The sequence below is a fragment of the Sciurus carolinensis genome, assembly GCF_902686445.1.
Source record: "Sciurus carolinensis chromosome 19 unlocalized genomic scaffold, mSciCar1.2 SUPER_34, whole genome shotgun sequence".
Classification (NCBI taxonomy): Eukaryota; Metazoa; Chordata; class Mammalia; order Rodentia; family Sciuridae; genus Sciurus; species Sciurus carolinensis.
Genome location: NW_025920112.1, coordinates 561,982 through 582,073, shown reverse-complemented (window position 1 = coordinate 582,073; position 20,092 = coordinate 561,982). Strand labels below are relative to the sequence as shown.

Genomic DNA, 20,092 nt, shown 5'->3' with positions numbered 1-20,092 from the left:
AGCGACCCGCTGCATGCCTCTTCCTCTGGGCAGCCACCAGGTGTTCTGGTGTGGTCGCCAGGAGTCCACGCAACTCACTGCATGCCTCCTCCTCCTGCCAACCACCCATAGCCCTGGGCAGTCACCCCGAGTCTAAATGACCCGCCACGCTCCTCCTCCTCCTCTGGGCAGCCCCCCGGGTGTTCAGGAGCAGTTGCTCCGAGACCAAGCGGCCCGCCCCGTTCCTCCTCTGGGTAGCCCCCGGGTGTTCAGGAGTGGTCGCTTTGAGTCCAACAACTCACCACTCGCCTCCTCCTCTGGGCAGTCGCCCGGAGCTCTGGTGGAGTCACTCCGAGTCCAAGCGACACACCTTGCTCATCCTCCTCCTCCGGGCAGACCCTGGTGTTCAGGGGTCCTTGCTCTGAGTCCAAACAGCTCGCCGCGCAGCTCCTCCTCTGGGCAGCCACCCGGAGCCCCAGTGGTTGCTCCGAGTCCAAGCGCTGTGCTGAGCGGCCTCCTGTACGATGCTCCCAGTTGTCTGAGTTCACTGTTCCAGCGGGGGGAGGGGTGTCTCATGGGGCAACACTACTTCACAAAGTTCCCTGCATTCTGGGACTACTGCCCCATCCAGGATGCCTCCCCAACTCGAGAGACTCACCCAGCTGCTTTGAGTTGGTCCCAAGTCTCTCAATATCTCATTTTTTGAATTCTGAGTCCTGGAGCAACATGAAATGCAGCTACCCTCTAGTTCGCCATCTTCTGAGGTGCGCTTCTTCCTCCACCATTTGGTACTGAAATTTTTGCCTTCAGGTACTGATTTTAATCAATTTTACTTGCTGTGCTTTTGTGCAGGTTTTTTATGGTCTTTGTGTTTTCAGTTTGCCATTGCTTCTTGGATTGATGAAATTGTATTACTTTTTATAAAACATTAAAATTTGCCATCATAATTTCAAATGCCTTTTCTGTGCTTAATTTTCTTTCTTAGATACACTAAGGACCTTTTTTTTTTTCTTTTTTCTTTTTTGCTTTTGGTACCAGAGATTGAAACCAAGCATGCTTAACCACCAAGCCACCTCCTCATCCTTTTATACTTTATTTTGAGACGGGGGCTCATTGAGTTGCTTAGGGCCTCATTAAGTTGCTGAGGCTGGCTTTGAACTCAAGACCCTCCTGCCTCAGCCTCCAGAGTTGCTGGGATTACTGGCATGCACCACTATGACTGGCTGCTTTGATGACTTTTAAAATGTCATCCAACTCAGTATTTTCTTTTAATTTCCATTATTCCTGAGTTTTATTTTTAATATTTTCTATTACTATATTATGACCACTAATCTTTTCATTAAATCTGCAATGGGTAATTTATTATTAATCTTATACCATATTTATTTCACTTCATGTGATTATAAATACTATTTCTGGAGGTTTGTTTGGATTGATTTTATCCTTCATGTCTCAACTTAATTTTTTGAACATATGGTGAACATATGGTGAATAATAACGCTATTGATTTCTGTTCCTTCTCATTGTTCTTTTGTGTAGGCAAGTTTTAACAAGTGAGTTTCTCTTCATGGTGTGCTGAGTTTCAGTGTGTGTGTGTGTGGGTATCTTGACTGGCTGTTAGATATTATGAATTTTACCTTTTTAATATGGATTAGTCTGCAGTCTTATGAATATACTCAAACACTGTTCACACTCACACTTTAGCTGCTGGGAAATGCCTTTTTGTTTTGGGGCCTTTGGGATTTGTGGGCATGACCTGGACAGTGTTTGTACCAAGGCGAGTTACTCCTAAATACTGAGGTGAGTCTCCCACACTGTGGCATCAGGTGTTCTCTGAATTACCAGGTGCTCCATCCCAGCTGCTAGCTATAGGCAGAGTCCTTCAGCCATGCAGGGTACACAGCACTGCTTTCTATGAGTTTTTCAGATGAGCCTTTATTGGCCTGGGAAGACTTCTCACATGCATCTGCAGAGCAGTACTCTGCTGAGACAGTGGAGTCACTGCTTTCCAGAGTCCCAGGACACTTTCTTTGGAAAGCTCATTTATTTCATTTTATTTTTTAAGGAAAGAGACCAAACAGACTTCTGCTTTATTCCATTTGCCAAATTGCAGAGAGCAGAGAGCTCCAGTTCCACATTCCCAGCTGATTTACACTCCTTCCTCTTCCTCCTCCCTGTTCTTGGCATCTGTGTTGGAGCCCAAGGTACTGGGCAGGCTGCAGTCACAGGTGACCAACTGTTGGGTTCCGTGAGGGTGAGATATGCTCCTTCCAGCCCCATGCAGATATGCGTGGTGCAGCACCAGATGCCCCATGCATTGTGCACACTCAACTTGGTTTTCCTGGCAAACTCACTGGGCTTGAACTGATGGGTGCCCAGGACGATGTTGATGACGTGCTTGGAGTCCCTCACATGATACCTGACGTGTAATCAGGCTTGAGGTACCTGAGTCCAGCCAGCAAAGCATAGCAGGTCCCTGCACCAACTTGCGACTGTTGTTCTTCAGCTCAGTAGCCATGATGGCCCATGCTGGGAGTCCAGTTTCTGATGCCAATCAACATGGTTACAGTGCTGGAATCCCACTGCTGAGTGTCTTGATGTTGATGAAGGACTCTTCCCCGTTGACACCAGTCGTGACACCATCATGCTCACAACAGACAATAAGGTCAATATCGACATTTAGTGTTGTGGGGCGTAGACTGCTAGGACAGAGCCTTAAGACCATCGCCAGGTGTGGCAAGCCACTGTGCAGCCTCAAGTGCGTCTTCCACACTGTTGCCAGTGCAGACGACACAGGGGAATGTGTCTGCCACGGACGCCATTCTGGCCACACTGAGGAGCTGCACCCACTCAGTGCATTCCTGGTCATGTTGTCTAGAGAGCTGAGGACAAGTTCTTTTTTTTTTTTTTAAATGGTGCTGGAGATTGAACCCAGCCTTGTGCATGTGAGGCAAGCAAGCTACCAATTAAGCTGTATCCCAAGCCCCAAGCTCTTCTTGATACGAGGAAACTTTAAATGCCTATGAGTGAGGCGTCCAATGAGTCCCTGTCAGATGAACGTGAGTCTTTTTAAGTCGCCTGCAATATGGGCTTTGAGGCAACCTACATCAAGCAGGTTGCTCCAGCAGGGCTTGAGAATGTGGAAAGAAAGGTACACCCTCCCTGTCACTGGGAGAATGGAAGTCAGTGGAGAAGGGTACGAGGAGTTTCCCAGGGAGTTGGGGAGTACAACTTAGGACCAGCGATGTTCTTGGTGTACATGACAGAAAAGAATTTCAGCATGAGCCAGACAAAGGCATAGACTGAAGTTTATTTAAGAAGTAGACACATATTCAAGGGACAACGCGGGTTATCTTGAGAGTGAGAAGCTCTGCCTTGGGCTGGAGGTTCAATATTTATGGAGGGGCTGTATGTAGTAGGGGCCAGACAGGAGGAGGAGCCAGTGTGGAGCTGCACAGTTTCATGCCAGGTTCCCCTGCATTTCGACACTTCAACATTCACATGGCATGTGTCAAGGGCCTGTTGCTCGAGAGTTACAACTATGCTTTCTGCAACTTGGTGGCTCATGCATGTTTCCTTTAAGGCTCAGTAGTTCTCTCTCTTTATCCTAAATGCCTGCCTCACTTTCTATCCCAAACCCCTTTGTGAATGACATGGATAAGAATGGAATCTCCTGTGTTGCTGATGACATGTGTAAGCCTAGGACAGATCCTTCTTATTGTGGACTGTCTTGCAATCGACAGACAACTTGGTCTTTCCAGATACCGTCTCCATCTGCACAACTCACAATCTCAGCGGACTCCACTCAGATCCCTTGACCATGTGCCACAGCCTGCAAAGTCGCTCAAGACAGGGAGCTGAGTAACTATGAGACTTTTCTCATTTATTTTGTGTTTCTCATTGTTTCATAATCAGTGTCTTGAAGTTGTTTTTAAAGATATTTTGGTTAGAGTTTCTTGACTGATTGAGGAATGAGGTTCGGGCAGAGAGTGTCTAACATGGTCTCCAGTGAGGCTTGTGTCTCGGTATTCATGCCCCTCATCATCCTTTCCTCTTGGTGGGACCTGTGTTAGTTGCTAACACACCTTAATGAGTTCCAGGAGCTTCTTTGCTTGGGCAGAAAGAAGTTGCTGCTCTTTCAAATGACCTCTCACAAACCTTCCAGTTGTTTCCTGGTTTGGACAAAGCCCTCCAGAGATGAGCACAGGAAACAGGTTAAAATTGCCAAGTCACTCAACCAGAGCCGCCCAGCCCTTCCTCTCAGTGACCCAGGGTGAGCTGTGCTCATTGTACCCTCACTACAAGGCTGAGTTCCTGCCCCAGGGACGTTCCTTCCTGCTCTGGTGATTGTGGGCGGTCCACCCAGCCCTTCTCAAACTGCGACTGCCTAGGAACGTGTCCACTGCCTTGGGAAACATGCTCCCCCGTCCAAGCCCGGAGGATGGACCAAGAGATGCAGAGAGCAATATCAGGGTTTGCGGTTTGAAATCATAAAATTTGGGAACATGCATCAGCCAGTGATTTAGTACACTTTGTTTGTTTTTTTTTTCAACCTGGAAGTGGGCAGAGCCCAGCGACAGGCTCGAATGAGTGTGTGTGGACTCAGGCAGTGGGCTCTGTGGGAGCGGTGGGGTGTGAAGGGCCTCCTCAAGTTTTATTCTATTTTGTTTTTTAGTAGATGTGCTTCATGTTTGAATAAGACCGTCAGAAGGCTTGTAGGAAAGGGAGGAAGGCGCCCAGGATGAAGCGCAGGTGCAGCTTCTTGCGCAGCCACAGACAGGTTAGCATCGGTCCTAAGCGCCAAGGTGGAAAACGTGCCCAGTGTCTGCATTTGTTAAAATCCTTGGCTACGTTTCTCCTTGCTACTTTATATTAACATTCAGGAAGAAAGAGATCAAACTGAAGGAGCTTTAACCATAATGAGGGTAAGATTTCATGATTTTGACCACAGCATCTTCCTCTGTAAAAAGGGGTTAAAACTATTGAAAAAATAGCTTATGAGCAAAGAAGCAAGCCAGTGCATTGCTGGGAAACCCAGCCTTCCAAGATGCCTTGGGAGAAAACCAACTTCAAATCTCGTTGGAAAACACGTTATTAGGCTGCCCGTCTAGAATGCAAGTAAAACCCCCAGGGTTCCTCCTTAGGGTTATCCTTCGCAATTAAATGTAATAATCTTTCAAAACGCAGAAGGCAGGCTGAGCAAGGGGCGGAGGGCAGCCGCCGGGAGGCTGGGAGGTGCAGTGTTCCTGCGGGAGCTCGGGACTCCGGCTGGGCGTGACTGTCCGCGCATGCGCAGGGCGGTCCTCCGTCCTGGCTGCCTTCCCCAGGCACCGTCCGGCTGCCCGGAGTGCCACCGGGGACCGCCCCAGGGCCTCTGTGGTCTGAACCCAGGAGAGGCTGTGCCGCCACTTTCTCACCTAGGCTTCCTGACATGAAGCTGACAGCCCCATGCATGCGTCAAAGGAAATTTCCAAGGTCACAGACATAAATGATTAATTTGCTAGAATCATGACCATTGTGTGTTTTATGATAACAGTGGCGCAGCCAGCACAGGGGAGACTTGGACCGATACCATGCTGGGGAAGCGTTCTCCGCAGAGCAGTCGCAGCCGGGGCCTCTCTTCCTGAACAAGGGACGTCTGGATTTGCAGGGTCACGGTCAGCAGGGATTTGTCCAGTATGTGCAGTGTTCCCCGAACGCGATGCTACTGTCACGGGTCACTGCAGCACACCCTGCTGGAACGCAGCCTCCTGCGGTAGAGGCAGCTCCTTGGCTGGGGAGTAGGAGGGCCTCCTGCTCATACATCAGGCACGCACTGCTGGTGGGCTTTTTTCTTTTCAGTTCATATTCTTCAAGCAAAAGAGAAGCTATTAAGATCACACTGGGTAACCTGATCAGACGAAGGTAACGGGAGAACAGATGGGCCAGGTGTGAATCAGAAAGAGACTTTACTGCAGGATGGTTCTCGGGCGAGGTTCCGCGAGGCTCACCGGTCCACCAGGGTGCTGGGCCGGAGAATTCCATGCCGCCCCTGTGGGGCTGAGGTGTTCTAACCCAGGGTCGGGGAGGGGAAGCTCGAGGACTCCTGTCCTCCTGGGACTGGCTGGGGTCATTTGCCAGTGCCTGACTGGTTGCTCCTTGGGGCTGCGCAGGCTACCTTGTTTCTCAGCGCATGTGCTGCTTGATGCCCTGCCCCAGCCAGTCACCCTGAACCCCCTAACAGTCCAGCCTTTTTGATGACAGGGTGCTGGCCGGAGTCCATCTGGCTACTTCCTGCTTCTTAGGGGGTGTCGTGGGGAAAGGGCTGGGAAGTAGGGTCGGTGGGGAGGCCGCTGTAGGAGTGCAGGAGCATCTGGTCAACAGCGCCCCGGGCAACTTTGCTGACTGGGTTGAGGGCAAACCAGAGGAGACATGGCACGACCATTAGTAGGAGTCCTACCACTAATGCAGGAGTGAGGATGGGGGCTAGCCAGGGGGCAGGAGAGCAGATTAGCCATCCTGGCCAGGGACCACCCAATTGCTGCTGTGAAGCCTTTCACCCAGCCATCTCAGGGTCTCAACATTCTTTTCCACCAAACTGGTTTCATTAATGAAGTAACAACATTCTTCTCTTAGGAAGAGGCATGTCCCCCTTTGTCTGCCATCAGGAGATCTAGTGCTCGAAGGTTCTGTAAGGCAACTTGGGCCACAGAAGTTATTTGTCTTTGTAACGAGACCAGGGAGGCAGCAGATGCCTCTACTGCCTCTTGGAGTTGCTGTTCTAGCTTCTGGGTGGCAGTGACCACATAACCAAGTCCCCCTGGCCCCAACCCAGAAGTGGTGAGGGAGGAGGTTAGGGAGAGTCCGACCACACTGGTAGGAAAATAGCCCATTTCATCCTAGGAAGGGAGGCTTGAGCAAGCCAGCTCAGTTCAGCTGCACTGTACAGCGTTAGCGGTTGAGGCCTAAAGGATGTAGGATCCCCCCATGTGAAGGCAGAGGTAGTAAGAGTCAGGGTGGAGAGGAGTCACGAAGGAAGCATCCTTTCAGTCCAGGACTGTGAAGTGAGAGGTGGAAGGGGGAATGTGAGAAGGGAGAGGGTGAGGGTCAGGAACCACTGACTGGGCGGGAATGACCGCCTCGCTAATTAGGCGGAGGTCCTGGACCAAGCGGCAGGCCCCTGAGGGCTGCGGACTGGCAAGATGGGGGTACTGCAGTGGGACTCAGTAGGAATGAGGAGACTCTGGTTAAGCAACCAGTCTGTGACGGGTTTAAGACCTCTGTGTGTGAGCACGGGAAATAGGAAGCTGAGGACGAGAAGGAATTTAGTTTGAGGTTTCAGTTGGACAAGGATTGGCTTGTGGTGGGAAGCTGTGGTCGGCTTGGAGGTGTCCCAGACTTGGGGGTCAACTAGGCCTGGGGGCAGTGGTAGAGTAGGTGGTACAGGAGAGCTAGAGTGTTCGGATGAGAGGTAGGAGGAAGTGTGCAGTGGGCCCCCTGGGGAGAAGCGTAGGGTAGCCCCAAGGAGTTGGAGGACGTCCCTGCCCGGGAGGGGAACTGGGCAGGAGGGGATGACCAGGAAAGTATATGAAAGGGTGTCCCTCTAGGGCACAGGCTAATTTTGCTGTCCCTTTTGGGAAGGAGCGTGTCCCATCAATACTCATAACAGAGACCTGGGAAGGAAAAATAGATCCCAAGAGGGCAAGCAAGACAGAACAGGTAATCCCTTTGTCCACAAGGAAAGGTACGGACTTACCTGCTGCCTGGAGTGTTACCCTGGGCTCGGCGAGGGTGACGGGGGTCCTCGAGTCGGGGCTCCTTCAGTTTCCATGAATCCCATGGGAAGGGACTGCCTGACTGGCCACACCCCCGTGTGGAGGCGCTGGGGAGGGACCAGCCATAGGGCAGTCACTCTTCCAGTGTCCTGCTTGTTTGCAGATGGGACATGGCCTGGAGGCGGGCTGTGGGTTTGGGCGCCCACAGGTCCAGTGGCCTTTGGGTCCATACTTGAAGCAAGCCCCTGGCGGAGAGGATTGCTGGTCCCCCTTAGAAATTCTCTCTGGAGCCGCAGGCTGCAGGGCAGCTACCAAGGCTTGGGATTGGAGTGTCACCTTTTTCTGTAAATGAGCCTGCCTGGCCAATCCAGTCGATCCCTCTAGGGCATTATAGACCTTAGAGGCCATTTTTACCAGGTCTTGGATAGGGGCTTGAGAGTCCTCCTCAGCTCATTTGAGCTTTTTTCTGATGTCAGGAACCAATTGAGAAATAAAGTGGGCTGCTAGCACTGTTTCCCCAGAGGGAGACTCAGGGTCCAGTTTAGTATACTTGGTAAAGTTCTCTGTGAGACAATTAAGGAATAAGGCCGGATTTTCATCTGAATCCTGGGTAATTTCCCTCAACCTATCAAAGTTAACCACTGTGTTGGACAGGGCCACGTGTCCGCTATGAGGTATTGGATCATACAGGCACAATGGCAGTGACCCTGCTGGCCATCTCAGTATTCCCAACCTGGTTGGGTTGTTGGGACTGCTGCTGCCCCTGTGGGTAGGGTTATGTCCATTAGGTGGACTTGGCCGGCATGACCTTGTGCTGCCTGCTGGATGCAGCCTGCTCGTCTGGGGTGAGAGTGGAAGAAAGAAAAACACAAATGTCACGCCAGGTGAGATCATAAGTCTTAGAAAGGTCTCTAAATTCCTTAACATAAGTGGAGGAGTCAGCAGAGAAAGACCCCAGGTGCTTTTCCATCTGGGAAAGATCTGAAGTGAGAACGGGAGGTGGACTCGGACAATGCCCTCCGCCCCAGCTATGTCCAGGAGAGGACAAGGGAGTTATGAGTGGGGTGGGGGAGAGGCCGATGAGATGGAGTGTGAGCGCTGACAGGAAGAGGAGGGAGCTGGGGAGGAGGAGGGAGGAGAGGAGGGAGGAGGAGGGGGAGGTAGGAGGAGGGAAGAAGAGGGGTCCTCCTCCGGGAGAAGTGGAAGCAGGAGGGCCTGGGAGTGGCAGGGGTGGAGGAGGAGGAGCTGGAGGAAAAGAGGAGGAGCTGTAGCTGTAAGAGGAGAAGAGGAGGAAGTTTGGCCTGAGTAAGGAGTGGGAGGGGGACAGGGAGGAGAGGATCTGCAGAGGAGGAAGGGGAGGCAGAACAGCAGTGGGGAGGGTTGGGGCCATCTCTGGCTAGGAGAACTTGGGCAGTGGGGCAGGTAGAACAAAGGGAGGGACGAGAGCGCATGTCCCAAAAGGCCTGGACATAAGCCACCTGTGGCCATTTCTCTGTCCGGTGACAGTAATTGTCCACATCAGTGAGGATTTGAAAGTCACAGGTTCCCTCTAGAGGCTATAAGGTCACCGCTCTTACTTCTCCCAACATGGCGCTGGTCAGCCTTCTCTTCCGGACTCTAACTCCCATGCTGTTCCCACCGGCGCCACGCCACCCCACTTCTGTCCCGGATGGAGAGACCAAGGGTTGCAGGAGTCTCCTGGTTCTCCAGGGAGAGGGTGCACCTAACCCCAAGGGGGAGCCCAGGATCCTCCCCGGCTTCGGCACGGAGTGTAAGATCAGAGCGGGGTAAGCTGAGCAGACCGGGTACCGGAGAACAGGCCTGGTGTGCTTCGAAAAGAAACCTACGGCGGAGCAGCGCCTGGGCGCGCGGTGCACCAGGGCGCTGTGCAGGGGAGCCCACGCGGCCGATGGGGCTGCGTTTTCCTAACCGGTGGGAGAGGGAGGCTGAGGACTCTTGTCCTCCTGGGATTGGCTGGGTCATTTGTCAGCCCCTGATTGGTTGCTCCCTCGGGCATGCGCAGGCTGCGTTGTTTCTCTGCGCCTGCAGACTGCTTGATGCCCTGCCCCCACCCAGTGGCCCTGAACCGCCCTACGACTAGAGCTGAGCTTTTAAACCTCTGCTTCTGAGGAGTGACAAGTTCTGTAGAACTGCTCCTTCTTCTGCCCTTCTGCTTCGGAGTCAAACTGTGGACCAGCTTCAGCTAACCAGCAGCATAGGCCTTGGGGCAGCTGCTGGAGGACCATGCAACCCAGCTGGCCAGCACAACCAGCCCCGCAGACCACCCCACCCACAGCTGCGACCCACACACCCACCAGAGGCCCTGATTTCCTTTTTTTTCCTTTTTTCTATTCTTCCTTTCCTTCCTTTCTTTTCTTCCTTCCTTCCTTCCTTCTTTCCTTCCTTCCTTCCTTTCTTCCTTTCTAGGGGTTAAACTCAGGGGCACATTGCTTCAGTTTCCTCCTAACCAGCCCTGTCCCAAACCAAGCACATAATTCTGTGGGAACCAAGGGGCACCCCACTTTGATGATACTACAAAGCCTGCACTCAAGTCACCATGCCCAGCACGGCGTGGGCCACAGAGACCAGGAGTCCTGATGCTTCCCAGGGTGCTGCCGGCTGGACAGAGGGACTTGCAGAGGTCCTCAGAGGGCAGGTCACTGTGAGCCTATGTGGGGCCTTCTGGAGACGAGAAATGCATTTTGTCAGTAAGAACGTGTCACAGCGCAGAATTGAGGCCACCGGGCAGCTGTGCAGCTGTGCTGGGAGCCGAGGACACCCTGGGAGGGCGGCCTGGACCTCCTTCTCTGGTCCTCAGTTTCCTTTTCCCTTTTTTCTCTTTTTGTAGGAAATATGCATTTTTATTAAAGTTTTTATTAGTGCGTAATAGTTTCACATAATAGTGGGGTTTATCTTGAGATCAGTATATGTCTGTGAGGTGTGATTGGCTCATGTCAGTTCTAGGACCTCCGTTCCCCGCCCCACCGCTCTCCTCTCCCTTCCTCTGCTCTCTGGCTCTTGCTCTGTTCATTCATTTTTAAATGGGTGCTTTATAGCTCTAGATAAATACAGAGTTCACGGTGGCATGTCCCTATATGAACATAGCCTGATTTCCACTCCCCCATTCTGCCCTCTTCCCTCCTCCTCCCTCCCTCTCCATCCCCTTTTCCTGTTCCACTGATCTTTCTTCTATTTTCACGGGGTTCCCCTGCCCCCTTTCCCTGTAACTTGGTCTAGCTGCTGCATTTGAGAGAAAACATTTGACCCTTGACTTTCTGGGTCTGACTTAGTTCACTTAGCACAATATTCTCCAGTTCCATCCATTTACCAGAAAATGCCATGATTTTATTCTTTATGGCTGAATAAAACCCCAATGTGTATATATGTCACATTTTCTTTACCACTCACCTGTTAACAGGCACCTGGGCTGTGCACCTCAGTCTTCTTTCAGAGAGAGGATGAAATCACACTGCTAATCAAAAGCATTCTATGGTTCTAAAAAGTTGTGGATGACTTGTTTCTGCAAGAGGAAAACTAGGTCATGATAGTATATTGGGATGCAGCTGCTTTGGATAAAATTTGTAAAGAAAGACAAAGATGTGAAGAATACACCAAAAATAAAGAAGTGGGAAGTTGTAGTATCCTCCAGTCAGAAAGAACGAACGGAGCTGACCCTGTGGCACCAATGTAGGTGCCTGTCCCTCCCAGTCCACGTGGCTCCAGGTGGGTCTGAGCCCAGGCATCTGCACCAGTGCCCAGGACCCAGGTCCACGTGGCTCCAGGCCGGTCTGAGCCCAGGCCATCTGCACCAGTGCCCAGGCCCTGGGTCCACCTGGCTCCAGGCCGGTCTGAGCCCAGGCGTCTGCACCAGTGCCCAGGCCCCAGGTCCACGTGACTCCAGCCAGGTCTGAGCCCAGGCATCTGCACCAGTGCCCAGGCCCCAGGTCCACGTGGCTCCAGGCTGGTCTGAGCCCAGGCATCTGCACCAGTGCCCAGGCCCCAGGTCCACGTGGCTCCAGGCAGGTCTGAGCCCAGGCATCTGCACCAGTGCCCAGGCCCCAAGTCCACCTGGCTCCAGGCGGGTCTGAGCCCAGGCATCTGCACCAGTGCCCAGGCCCCAGGCCCTCTGCCCTCTGGCTCTGCACTGTCTCATCTACGTGAACACATCCCACTCACACCATCTGCAGCTGTGTTGAGGGCCCATCTCCACCATCTCCCTGAAGCCCACTCTGACTCAGGAGGCACTGTGGGGCAGCCAGTGGACAATGGAATCTCAACTTTAAACTCAGTCTCAGCAGCAATTCCACCCTGGACCAACCAGGAGGAATGTGAGCCAAGAGCCCTCCAGGAGAGCCCAACACAGTCCAGCCATCTGTAGACTCGGCATTTCAGGCTGACATGAGTGTCCTTCAGCTGCACAGCTGAGGACCTGGGCCTCATGGCTGTCCTGTCCTCTCCTCTCCAGGTTTCTACCACCCAGGATGGTGGCCCAGCAGCCGCTCAGTCCAGGCTGGTGAAGCAAACTCCTCCGTCCACTCTGGCCAACTCCCTGAGTGATTCATGAGCAGCTGACCACTGTGCTCACATTTCCTCTGTGTCCTCCTGGCCTCCTGGGCCTCTGCTGGAGGAAGAGGCCCCTCTAATGCCAAGGCAAGGTGCCCCGACTTGATGGGAAGGGGTTTGTTGGTTTATCTTATTTTCAAGTGAACTTGTGTATGAAACTCTGACAACATACGTGACAGATGACAGGCACGTTTCCTTGGAGAGGGGGTGGATTGCCTCTCTCAGGAAGTGACGCTACTCAAGTGGGCATGCCATTGGCAGCACTGGCCTGTGTACTGGGTGGGAGGGGCCCGTCCTCTGCACCATCTTCCTCCTGGACTAGGAAGCTTGTAATTTCCCACCAAGATGGACATGAGAAATGGCAACTCCTAGAACATCCCACTCCTTCCTCGGGTGCCCTGCCCCTGCCTTGGGGCCTTTCACTGGATGTCAGCTCCCACCTGTGTTCACAAAGCTAGAATAGATGAAAGGCCTTGGTCCACAGTGCACAGTGTCACCTGGCAGGTACAGGGTGAGCCAGCAAGGCAGGGCCGACCCCAGAGGGAATCTGGTCCTGGTGCTCCTCTGTGACCCAGAGGTCATCCGTTGGAGGGTTTCTTTGAGACATTTTGGCATTTTTCAGGTCCTGATTCTGTCTGTGTCCTCCCTCTCCTGGATAGAGGGACCCTGCCCTGCTGGTCAGTGCAGGGCAGGCACTGTGTCATCGTGATTGCTCCTCATCCAGAGCTCTGTCCTGAGTAGCCCGTCCTCAGACATCTGGTCCAGTTCAGGTGTGAAAGGACCCTCCTCAGCTATCCAGGGTCCTGCTCAGGGAGTGATCCAGTGTGGGGGTACCGAGGGGGCTCCTGGACACAGCAATGTGACCCCACCCCTGTTCGTGGTGCCCTGATCCTGTCCAGCCCAGGGGTAGCTGAGCCCAGCTCCTTACATCTGTGCACAAATGTGCCCCCTACTGAGAACCCCTCTAGCACCTGATGTTCTTCTCCTTTTTTGAGTGCCCAGGGCCTCAGGGAGTGCCAGGCAAGTCTACAGGTGTTTGGGACATGCCTGTTATGTGAATTTCAGCAGACTGTTGATGATCACCTGTAAGGTAGAGCAGGGAGAGAGGGCTCTTCTCCCTCCGCCTCTCATCTCCAAGGGCAGCATTCCTCAGCCATGCCCTTCCACCACAGCCTGAGAACTCTGAACCAGGAACCCAGAGATCCTCTTGAAGTTGCTCCTGTCAGGTATTCCAGTTCCACAATGAAAAGCTGATCAGCATACCTTCCCTATTATAGACGGAAAACAAACCCAGCGCTGCGCACCCTTAGCTGAAGTGCTACTCAACAACTCATTTCTCCTAGCGAATATCGTAATTTTCACCCGTAGACTTATTCGATCACCCTTTGGATGGATTTGAACAGACCCTCCAGAGTAATGTGTCACTGTTCAGAGCACAATAGGGTGTGACCCCGTATTGCCGGTTGACCTGGGGAGAAAACAATAAGGGGGTAGGAGGTAGAAGCAGGGAGTCGAGAATGTAAGGGGCATGGAATCAGGAGGAGGTGGAATAGGAAGATGCCAAAGCCAAGAGCTGCAGTTTAGGCTGGGATGGAGGTGCACTAATGGAGACTGGCACAGAGCGCTCACCTGTTCTGGGGCAGCGGGGGCCGGGGCTGAGGGTCACAGCACCGTGCACCTGAGCTTTCTTTTATTTTAAAGTTGGCCCAGCCTTATTGAAATCTGTTATAGAAACACAATTCAAATAAGAATCACTGTCTTTGGTTTTAAGGTCTGTAGAACCTGAGTTTTTTTGCCACGTGAGAGTACGAAGTGTATTAGTTCAAACTGCAGTGTAAAAGCAGATTCTAAAAAAGAGTCATGTGTCCTGACTAAACATTTGTGAATGGTTTCTTCCTAAGCACTTGACAACCGTTACAGCTCTTTAAAAAATTCGTACAGTTTAGAATTTAATGAGAAAATCTACATTTACTGTAATGTGAAATGTGTTCACATTCAGCCCGACTTTCATAAACTCCGGAAGGTACTTTGAAAAATAATTCACTTTTTTTCATGTCAGGAAAAATTATACTCATTATAATATTAGAAATTACCTCTTGTCTTATGAATGCAAAATAAATTCTCTGGACTCCCTTAGCTTGAAACATAGTAAGCACAATTTTAGAAAAATAAAACAGACTTGAGTGTGAGAAGTAGCTCAAGTAGACATTTTCTTTAGGAAGCCTTCCTCTGTTTTTGTGAAGTGTTCTCTCGATCATCAAGCTCTTTTAAAAATAACCCATTCTGCTCCCAAGATTATAATGAAAACAAAAGAATAGATCTGAAGGCAGATGTCATCACATCAAGGCGATCCCCTAACTCATGTCTCCTAGTATTTCCTTCCGTTTCTTATCACCCCCTAGAATATGTGAGGTTCTCTGTATTACAGACCCTTGCTTTTTTTTTTTTGTGAGTTTTAGGTAAAACATCTTTTGAAGAATCTGTTTGATTCTTCACACCCTGTACCTAGTTTCCTTATATGTCAGGAATGGAAGTGGGATGTGTCCCTGAACCATCTCAGGTTCACTTACTTCTGTGCCAACTATTTAGGAAGCTCCCTTGACCCTTTAGAAATTAGAATTCAGCATGGAAAACAAATTCAGTTGTCATACACCTGTTGCTGATTTAGAACAAAGCTATACCACATAGCAAAATTCCAGTTTTTTTTTTTTTTCACATAAGGGAGTTTATTAAGCAAACAGAGTGGCTCCCTGCAGGGTAAGAGAGAAAATGAGAGGAAAAGAGAAAGGAAAAGAAAGGGCACACACTAGAGAGAGTGGAAAGCCAGGAGGATAGAGAAAAGTGAGGAGGACAGACAGAAGAATGGAAAAAGGTCAAAATTCCAGTTTTTAAACTTTATCTCATGCAAACTTAAATTTTAAAAAATAATCATTCCAGGCCTCCATGTAGATCATGAGCCTAGTGAAGACACAAACATGGTAAAACAAATTTTTACATCTTTACATCTTCTTTAAAAAGTGTGGCATTTTTGGCTGACAGAATAATCAGCATTATGGATCAATCCTCTTGCTAAGGACCACTTTGTGCATTTGTGTGGGGTGTTTCTGGGGATGGAAGCGGGGCCCTGCACACGTGAAGCAGGTGCTGTACCACTGAGCCACTTCCCCAGCGCCATGGAACACGATTTTAGACCTGGAAACAGAAGATCATCTGGTGACTTGACACACGTCTGATATCCTAAGACTAGAATTAAGGGCATTCTTTTCTATTCTGTCCTTTAATAATTTTCGGCGGTAACCATGTAAAGGCTTCCAGCCGGTTGGTGATGTTCTTCAGCAAACTCAACAGGCAGCGCAGAGAGCTCTGCACTGAGGGGGCTCTTCGCTCTCACTGCCTGTCCGCCAGTTCCCATGCCATCTCTCCAGCATCATGGGCTTGTGAATACTCGCCTCGAATCCTGCTCCCGATCAGCCATGTCCACACTGCCTGCCTCCTTACCGCCTGCATCCCAGCTTGTGCGGTCATCCAGACTTGTTCCATTTACATACCGCATCTTCTTTTGAATAGTATTCCACAAAACAGAATCCACATGCTGTGTTTTTAACTTTATGCAGACCCATAACAACCTTCTTTATGTCACCGCTTTGGCTGAAGAGTTCGTGAATTTCTCAGTTGTGTAAAAGGAAAGATTTCCAATATAGAATATACAGTTTTTCTTCGGTGATATTTCTCGTTCTCCACTGTCACCCCAAAGTGCTGGTCCAGGTACTGGCTCAGCTCCACTAGCCATTGCTGCATAGTGGCTTCAGGGGCCCCGACATAGTGCAGAGAGCAGTGCATCTGACCTTCAAGTTCTCATTCAAAGTACATCATCTAAGCGCTAACGCTGTCTCAAGGGCCAAGCTAAAAATGGTGGCATGAGTGAGAAGACATGCCTGCAGGCTGTGGCCAGTCTTGTCTCCCCACTTTGAAAAGAAAGGAGTTGAGCTTTTCAGACTTGGTCCAGTATTTTCGTCTCATGAAGACGTTTTCTTCCTACTGGAGTGTCTGTTTTCTTCAACTCCTGAAGTTGGGAGGTCCAGGGACCTCCTTCCTCTCCACTGTTCATGGTATGTGAGAGGCTGTGAGTATCATTTTACCACAGGGAGGTGTGGTGGCCAGTCGACCAACACCAGACCTTAAAACGTTGTCTGCCTCTTTAATCTAAGCTCTTAGGTTGGTGTTAGAAGCCATCACTGATCGCCTCTGCTGCCAGAGAGGGTTCAGCTCTGAGGGCAGAAGACCACCCGTGGAGTAAGGATGGCAGAGAGCGGGTTTCTCTGCACTTTCCATAGAGTGATGTGTTATCATGACACTTTGTGGCCTAGAGTGTGTTCCTGAGCTAAAATGGTTTTTGTTCCAGTTATCTCATTTCCCCTCAAAACTCTCACTTTGTAATAAGAATTTTGTTAAACTATTTAATGTAGTGAGAAGCAGGGCTTCAGAAAGTCCATTAATCCAACCTGGTGCAACCCACATCTTTAATTAGCACTTCACAAGATCTACGAGAATTCTGGACACGACTAAGCCATTCTCTTCACACCAAGGCTGGAGCACTAGAGCTCACAGAGCATTGGGCCTGGGCTGGGATCCCGGGAAACCAGGACGTGATGGACTCTGAAAGCCACTCCGACTTCTAGTCGCAGCCTGGATGTCACTGGGGAAACAGGCGATTTGGAGATAAGACGTGCAGTCGTCTTCCACCCACCTGCCTTCTCTGGAAGCATGAGAAGGAAAAATGATGCACAAGCTGTGAAACCAGGCGCTTCTTCTGCAGCAGCTCCAGATTTTCTGAGACAGGTCAAGTCCCAGCCGACTTTTCTGTGTATGTGTAAGTAGTGAACACTTACGGATGTAAGAATGAGCTCATAGACAGGTACATCTTGTTCCCTGTAACACAATTTCGTTCTCAGATAATGAAATATAAAAATTTTAAGTGTCAAAATATGGAAGTAGGAAAATGGAAAGACAAAATCAGTCTGGGGAAGTGGGCCACAGCAAGAGACAGAGACAGTTTCCCCTGTGCCAGAAGAACAGTGGTCGAGACGAGACGGAGTATGAGCCTGACCAAGTACGACACACTAAGCTACAGTATGAAAACAAAATAGTGAGCGCTGTGCATTAGCCTCCAAAAGGATGAGCCAGGGTTGGCTTTCAGAGTCCATTGCTTGACATGAGGATCTCAAACAGAGAGCACGTGGGCCATCATACAGTTTAAATGTGGGGAAAAAGATATGATCTAAGGCCATTCTGTCTATTTTTATTAAATTTTATCTTTGGGATGTCAACAATGAGGAACAGGAAGTGTGGGTGTCATCCACATTCACAAACACCACATGATCACTCGCTCATGGTCACTGAGTCCATGGTTCCAGGATGATTTCAGGAAAACACCGTAGAAGTAAAAATAAAAGACCAATCTTCAGGTCCTGGCATCCCCCAAAATTTTGACATGTACTTTTGTGTCTTCAAGTTTTGTGGAGAGAATTCAGTTGAAAAAATCATGGCAAATTAGTCAGAACTAATTTTTCCAACAAATAACGATGTCTTCATGGAATTGTTTCTATAAGGGACAAAAGAGTCATTTGTACAAGAATCAGTTGATATCGACATATTTGGAATACAGCAGAAGTTGTATTTGACAAGTTGATTCTTTGAAGCACACAGTGGTGGGGGGAATGCCAGAGGAGCGGCCTGTGAGCAGGCAGGTCCAGGGGAAAGCAATCCTGAAAAGCAGGCGGGGCCTCCGAGCCTCCTCTTTATCCCTGCCCCACCCCAAACTCCAGGTTCAGCACCCTCACGCCTTTCAAGAAAGAACCAGATTCACAAAATCTCAGCTGCCCAAATCCCGGGACTTCCCCACTGTTGCTGGCATGTGGGTGACTTTTAAGCTTGCAGGCCGAGAACACTCAAATCCGAAGGTGATGATGAAGTCTCGTATCCTTACTTTCAGAGCTTTAGCAGCAAGTGCAATTTCTTTAGGAAGTGGTGACCTTTCCTGAGGACAAACACTTCCCTAGAGCCCTCTGCAGGGCTCCCGTGACGTCCCTGTTCCTCAAGCTGTAGATGAGCGGGTTGAGCACGGGCGTGAGGATGGTGTAGAAGGCGGACACAGCCTTGTCCTGCTCAGGGGTGTGGTAGGCGTGGGGCAGCACGTACGTGTACATGGCAGCCCCGTAGAAGAGGCTGACCACCACCATGTGAGAGGAGCAGGTGGCCACCGCCTTGCGCCGCCCCTCGGCCTCACTCATCCTGTACACAGCAATGAGGATCCTGGTGTAGGAGGCTGAGATTACAGAGAAGGGGATGAGGAGCATCAGGATGCAGCACACATACATGGCTGTCTCGTAGGCAGACGTGTCCCTGCAGGAGAGCTTCAGGAGGGCGGGGACCTCGCAGAAAAAGTGGTTGATGTCCCGAGAGGCGCAGAAGGGGAACTGCATGGTGACCGGGGTGAGCAGGAAGCCATCTACAGACCCTCCCAGCCAGGCTGCCACCATGATCAGCAGGCAGACCCTGCGGCTCATCAGGACCGGGTAGCGCAGAGGGTTGCAGATGGCCACGTAGCGGTCATAGGACATGAGTCCTAGGAGGAAGAACTCTGCCCCTGCCAATGTCAGGTAGAGGAAGTGCTGGGCAGTGCATCCCGCAAAGGAGATGGCCCTCTGGCCCGTGGCCTGGTCCAGCAGCATCTTGGGCACGATGGTGGAGATGTACAGAAGGTCCATGAGGGAGAGCTGGCTGAGCAGGAAGTACATGGGGGTGTGGAGCCGCGGGTCCACGCGGATGAGCAGGATCATGGTGGCGTTGCTGGCTATGGAGGCCACGAAGACCAGGAGGATGAGGGCAAAGAGAAGCCAGGGGGCGCGGCTGCCGCTGAACAATCCCAGGAGGACGAAGTCAGCGTACAGGGAGCCGTTGCCCCACTCCATGGTGCTGCAGGCTGCACGGGAGGCGGGACAGAGCTGGAAAACGCCTGGCTGGTTAGGGCATCACGATGGGGCCTTAGACAGACCAAGGCTCACGGCTCTGAGCTCAGGAAGCTCGGAAGAGCAGCCCGAGCAGTGTCACCCCCATCAGCATCGCCCACTCAGGACCAGGACGCCCGCCTGCGACCTTGCCCTAGTCATAGGTCATGGTCAGAGGTCATGACGCAGCAGGTCCATCTCCCCTGTCACCCCCATCAGCATCGCCCACTCAGGACCAGGACGCCCGCCTGCGACCTTGCCCTGGTCATAGGTCATGGTCAGAGGTCATGACGCAGCAGGTCCATCTCCCCTGTCACCCCCATCAGCATCGCCCACTCAGGACCAGGACGCCCGCCTGCGACCTTGCCCTGGTCATAGGTCATGGTCACAGGTCATGACGCAGCAGGTCCATCTCCTCTGTGTAAGGACATTCATCTCTCTCTCAACACCGTCCCACCCTGGGGAGGAGCCATCCTGTTGAACAGGGTGGAGTCGAGGGCGAGGCAGAGAGTGGCCCCAGCCTCCCCTGCACCAGGCTCTGGTCCTCACACTGCAGAGTCAAAGCCACACGTCCAGGGCAGGTGTTCGGCCTGCAGGGAGACGACCACGTGGACTTCACCTCATGGCACCGTTCCTGAATCTTTGCACACTGTAGGATCTGATGCTTAACATCCTCATCAGTTGCTCGGTATTTGCCGGCAAAGACCCTCTGCTCAAGTGTGAACCACAGAGCTCTCGGCTGTGAGGAGCAATCCAGAAATCAGCAGCCGAAAAGCATCAACAGGGAAA

The 20,092-nt window shown here is 51.3% G+C and overlaps 1 protein-coding gene across 1 annotated transcript; it reads right to left on the bottom strand.

The window, feature by feature from the left end:
- Positions 1-18,313: 18,313 nt before the first annotated feature.
- On the bottom strand, positions 18,314-19,267 carry LOC124973451 (olfactory receptor 2T27). Its single transcript, XM_047537379.1, has one exon. The coding sequence runs from the start codon at positions 19,265-19,267 to the stop codon at positions 18,314-18,316; it is 954 nt and encodes a 317-aa protein (XP_047393335.1).
- Between the last annotated feature and the right edge of the window lie 825 nt (positions 19,268-20,092).

What these genes read in the sequence shown, in the direction of transcription:
- LOC124973451 (XM_047537379.1), bottom strand. Translation starts at nt 19,267, where the DNA reads ATGGAGTGGGGCAACGGCTCCCTGTACGCTGACTTCGTCCTCCTGGGA.